This window comes from Leptonychotes weddellii, chromosome 4, assembly GCF_054177405.1.
Source record: "Leptonychotes weddellii isolate Sample4059 chromosome 4, ASM5417740v2, whole genome shotgun sequence".
In the NCBI taxonomy this organism is placed as follows: Eukaryota; Metazoa; Chordata; class Mammalia; order Carnivora; family Phocidae; genus Leptonychotes; species Leptonychotes weddellii.
The window spans coordinates 102915023-102921022 of NC_138372.1; the positions used below are offsets into that span (position 1 = coordinate 102915023).

Below are 6000 nucleotides of genomic sequence, written 5' to 3' on the forward strand. Positions count from 1 at the left end.
TGAGTACCTGTGGAGCACCTTGATCTCTCACACACTGAGCATGCACAGTGTGCAGTGCTATAAGCAATTTGGAAAAGTAGACTATCGACTAATGCTCTATAACCCAGTAGTTCCCCATCAGAAACGTACACAAATATACACAAAAAGCCATGTCAAGAATGTTCTGAGCAGTGTTATTTGTAATACCCCAAACCCAGAAACAATTATGGTTCATAAGTAGCAGAATGGATAAATAATGTGGAATAATATTCAGTAATGAAAATGAACAAAGCATTGTTAAATAAAGCAACATGGGTAAATTCCACAAAAGTTGAGTAAAAAGCAGAAAGAACATACTGTATGATTCTGTTTATGGTCCTAGACCTGGCAAAACTAATTAAAAGGATAATGGCTACAACTGGGGGAGATTATGACTGCAGTGGGCCATGGAAGGGTCTTAGGGTGCTGTTAATGTATCATTTGCATGGATGTGTGCATTGAATGTGTTGTGTATTTTCATTTGTAGACTACATATCTAGGTAATAGTTTATTTTAAAACTTCATTTGTATATGCATGCACATGTAGCCATTGCAATGCATAGTTGACTTAGAAACAAAATCTACTGAGAGGCAGACACCAGTGGTGGAGAGCGTACATTCTGGAGGCAGACTGCTGGGGGCTGAGTCCTGGCTTGGTCCCTCACTAGATGTTGACCTTGGAAGTGAGTAATTGAACTCTGTATGTCTCCATCTCTTCAACTGTAAAATACGACAATGAGTAGTAATTACTTCTTGGGTCGTTCTGAGGATTAAATATATGAAAAACACTTAGAAGAGTTTGTGTATAGTGAGGGCGATATCAACTATTATTATCACTACTAATGGTAGACTTAAATGTTATGATTACATTTTGAAAATCTTTTTCAGATTTATTTAGACCGTATGATTAAGGAGGGCAAAAATTCTGTTACTTGCTTATATTTGTCTCACAAGGCATAGTGTAGGACTGCATATAAAATAGTAGGGGAATTTTTTATAGTATAGTAGTAATAATAATAATATAGCAATACATAGCAATATAGTGATGAACTGATATAGTACTCATAATGCTATTTTTTTCCTAGAAAAAGGAAATATCCTAATGGTCATTCAGTTTATTTTTGTTATCATACAGGTTGATATTTTTTCCATCGAGGCAGTGTCTCTTGGAAAACTGAAGAAAGTTCTGATTAGTCACGATGGGACAGGTCCAGGTAAGATGTGCTTTCTTGTTAAGAAGTCTGTTTTGAATTTATTAAGAGTAGCATAAAAGGCAGGTGAAATAAAAAGATAAATATACAGGTCTTGTAAAGTTGAGATAGAAAATAATTTTCTTTTTCTTAATTTAAGATTTTATTTATTTATTTATTTTAGGCAGAGACAGCGGGAGGAGTGGGAGGGGGAGAGAATCTCAAGCAGACTCCCTGTTGAGTGCAGAGCCTGACACGGGGCTCCATCTCAACCTGAAAAAAACCTGAGACCATGACTGAGCTGAAATTAAGAGTTGGATGCTTAACTGACTGAGCTACTGAAAATAATTTTCTTTTAAGAAATTATGTAATTAGATGAAGTTATGTCAAATTAGGTTTATTGTATGACTTAAAAAGCTCACCGCTATGTTACTATGAAGGAAATTTCCCAAGAACACAAAAACTTTATTGTGTGTGTGCCTGCACCCAAAATTTCCAGACCTACTAGGCAGTGTTCAAAATTGCATATATCATGTTTCCTGCAGATGTGTTTCTCCTGGGTCCCCCACCGCAGACTCTTCAGCAAACCAACAACTTGAGAATCATGTTTGATTCCTCATTTTCCTCTCTGCCTCCTACCGCCTCCACACCTATTAACCAAGCCCTGTCAATTCTACTTCATTAATACCTTCTTCCCTCCCTCCTGTAGAGCCATTCAATTCAAACTTAGGTGTTTGTCTCTAGAACCTGTGTTTTTTACTGCTAGAATGCAGCTACATATCACAACTTATATCATAGTACTGAAACCATTTATTGCATTTATTTCTATACTCCTTTTTTTTTTACCTTCTGCTTCATTTTGAGTTTTTGAAGTCTGGAATTATATTTTATTCATCTCTATTCTCTTTCCTAGTATAGTGCTTAATAATACGGAACTTTAATCAATGACCATTTATTGAATGGATGGATTTAAATCAGTGAAACAATTTTGAGTAAAATCCTTGAAAAGGAATGAGGAGAGCTTAAAATGCCTTTGCAAGAAAGAAGTGCGTTTATTCTGGATGTGAACCAAAAAGAAAGGAAAAAGAAAAGGGAAGGTAGCAGTGTATGGAAAGAATGGACACGTGGTAAAATGAGTTGAGGATCATAGAGGGAAAATTATTAGAAAGAGACAGAAATAAGAAATTGAATAGAAAGACACAGTATGCTGCCTTCTCTACACAGTGTCGCTGCAGAGGGATATGACCTTTGCATTATTTTCATGATGGATGGAAACTGGCATTGTCCTGCCTTTATGCCACGTCTCCGCCGCAAACAGTGCGGGGACTTGCAGAACAGCTAGTGAGAGGCGAAGACTGGAGACTGGGGCGTGGGTCAGAACAGAGCAGTTAGCAGAAATCCCTGGCTTCCTCAGGCTGTCGTTTAGAAAATTATTTTGAGACTCCTCTTGGAGATGAGCGAAGGAAGCCCTGAATACTGAAAGGGCCAATGTCGAGGGACTGTAGAAACAAGAGTCACAGCACAGCAATCACAGGGGATCGTTTCTGGTGAAAGGAAGAAGAGTCAGGGAATTATATGAAGGGGCAAGCCACACATGTGAAGGTTGCTACGTCATTACCAAGGCTGGTTGGTGCAAAGAATAAAAATGACAGAAGGGAAAAGGAAAGAAGCATTGTGATTTTAAATATGTTGAAGGAGCTAAGTGACTTACATAGAAAATGCTTTGGGCTGAGGACACAACAAACTTCTAAATAGCAATTTTTTCCAATGAAGCATTGCTGAAAAAAACCTGTGCAGGTATGAGAATGACTTCAGTTAAATCCTCAAGGCTTTTTTCCCCTTCTCATTTGTAGAAAGAGAAGCTACTTAACACATTATTCTTTTAACTTGAATGTAGTTGTATCTGTAGATATCTACTCTTAAATAGAATAATAGAAAGCTTCAGGAAAGCCCTATCTTTTTAGCAAAGTTTGTAAAACTTCAGAGTATTCAGGAATTATCTGAGTGTCTTAAAACATACAAAATAGATTCCTGGGCCCATCCCAGAGATTCTGATCCAGGAGGTATTGAGTTATCAGAAATATGCTTTAAAATATACATATTTTATAATATAAATATATGACATATAAATAAATAATATAAAATATAACTTTTTAATTATATATTATATATTTTTAAAATATATTATATATACATATATATAAAGTATGTATATATAAGCAGTTTAAGGGATTCTGATTCATGTGGTCCTCAAGGCAGTCATTAACAAACACTGCTTTCTGATGTCAGAGTTCTTTGCTGAGGGGCTGCTATGTGCCAGGCATTTTGCCAGAGGCTGGGCATTCAAATGTGAAGAAGATGCAGGTGGTCCCAGCCCTTGCAGGGGGGGGCCTAGTGGGGGCAGACTCGTATGAAATAAGTAAGTGTAATAAAATATGATTCATAGCTCTGAAAGTGACCCTTGGAGTGCTATTGGACATATGGCAAGGATACTTAGCATAGTTCAGAAGAACATGAAGTTCTCTGAGGAAAGATGAAAACGTGGTAGGCTCGGAGTGAGGGCTAGGTTTTGGTGTGATACTTGGAAATCTTGATGGTTTTCTCTGACCGATGGGATGAAACTACTTGAAATTCAATTTTGGGAAATTGAAAGGACAGGCATACCTCTAAGATATTGCAGGTTCCATTCCAGACCACTGCAATAAAGCAAATATTGCAATACAGTGAGTCAAATGAATTCTTTGGTTTCTCAGTGAATATGAAAGTTCTGTTTACACTATACTGTAGTCTATTAAGTGTACAATAGCATTATGTCTAAGAAAACAATGTACGTACCTTAATTTAAAAAATACCTTATTGCTAAAAAATGCTAACCATCATTTGAACTTGCACTGAGTAATAGTTGCTGATCACAGGTCACCATAACAAATATTATAATAATGAAAACATTTGAAATATTGCAAGAATTACCAAAAGGTGACACAGAGACATGAAGTGAGCAAATGCTGTTGGGAAAATGGTGCAGATAGACCTGATCCATGCAGAGTTGCTACAAATCTTCAATTTGTAAAAACTGCAGTATCCACGAAGTGCGATAAAGCAAAGCACGATAAAATGAGGTATGCCTGTAATTACTTTAAATTCTTTTTAAATTATTTAAACTCTCCTTCCTATATGCTACACATTCTTTTCATTAAAAGAAAAAAAATACCATGATAGTTAGGGTATCTAGACTATGTTTTCCTTTCTTTTCTTTCCGAAATGTGGATGATATAAATTTGATAACCCACCATACAAGTTAATCCTAGAACGTTATTGATACCAGTGCTCCTACCTGTGTTCACTGCACCCATCTCCTCCCCCAACGTAGACATCCTGAGTTTTTTCTTTATCGTTTCTTGGTATTCTTATCATTGCTTAAAAAAAAAAAAGAAGAAGGCTCTATTAATTATGTAGGCATCCTTGAAAATACTTCTGATAGTTTTTGTGCTTTGTTAAAATCGTGACGTGCTGTATGGAATCTTACAAGACTTGATTTTTTTTTCCACTCAAGATTGTGTTTCCAAGATTCATCCACTTTCTTGTGTGGTGCTCTAGATAAAGTTTTCATGACCGTAATATTCTATTGCATGATTACACATAATGAATTTATTCATCTCTTGTTAATGGGTGACCGTGTCATTTCCAGTCTAGCTGTCACAGATTGAAATGAACATTCTTGTGCATGTCCCCTGGTGCATGGAAGCCAGAGTTCCTCCAGGGTGGCGGTTCTCAGATGGGGTGATTGTGCCTCCCCCAGGGACACTTGGCAATGTCTGGAGATTTGTTTTGGTTGGCACACTGGGAAGAGGGTGCTACCAGTATCTAGTGGGTAGAGGCCTGGGATGCTGCTAATCATCCTACAATGCACAGGAGAGCCCCTCAACCAAGAATTGTCAGGCCCAACATCTCAATGGTGCTGAGGCTGAGAAACCCTGCTCCAGGCTAACTCCATAGAAGTTAATTACTGGGCCAAAAACTATGGGTTCTATTCAGCTTTATAAAATAAACTGCTTTTTAAAAATTTTTTATTATGTTAATCAGCATACATTTCATCATTAGTTTTTGATGTAGTGTTCCATGATTCATTGTTTGTGCATAACACCCAGTGCTCCATGCAGAACGTGCCATCTTTAATACCCATCACCAGGCTAACCCATCCTCCCACCACCCTCCCCTCTAGAACCCTCAGTTTGTTTCTCTGAGTCCATAGTCTCTCAAGTAAACTGCTTTTTCAAAAGTGATTTTACTAAGTTTTACTCTTACAGTGTATAAAAATTTCTATTGTGTCACAGTCTCACAAACACCTGGTACACTTACTTTTGGGGTATAATATGATATCTCGCTGTGGCCTTAATCTGCATTTCCCTGATTCCTTTTTTTAAATTTTTATTATTATTTTTTTAATTTTATTGTGTTATGTTAGTCACCATACTATACATCATTGGTTTTTGATGTGGTGGTCCACGATCCATTGTTTTCGTATAACACCCAGTGCTCCATGCAGTACATGCCCTCCTTAATACCCATCACCGGGCTAACCCATCCCCCCACACCCCTCCCCTCTAAAACCCTGTTTGTTTCTCGGAGTCCATAGTCTCTCATGGTTCATCTCTCCCTCCAATTCCTCCCCCCCATTTTTCCCTTCCTTCTCCTAATGTCCTCCATGTTATTCCTTATGTTCCACAAATAAGTGAAACCATATGATAATTGACTTTCTCTGCTTGACTTGTCTCACTTAACATAATCTCCT

At 37.4% G+C, this 6000-nt stretch overlaps 1 protein-coding gene across 1 annotated transcript in view; it reads left to right on the plus strand.

Annotated features, from left to right (window-relative positions):
- RP1 (RP1 axonemal microtubule associated) overlaps positions 1–6000 on the plus strand; it is a 225993-nt gene that overhangs the window by 213926 nt on the left and 6067 nt on the right. Inside the window, 1 exon segment of the mRNA XM_081817120.1 lies at positions 1154–1257. Within this exon segment, the coding sequence (XP_081673246.1) occupies positions 1154–1257 (104 nt within the window).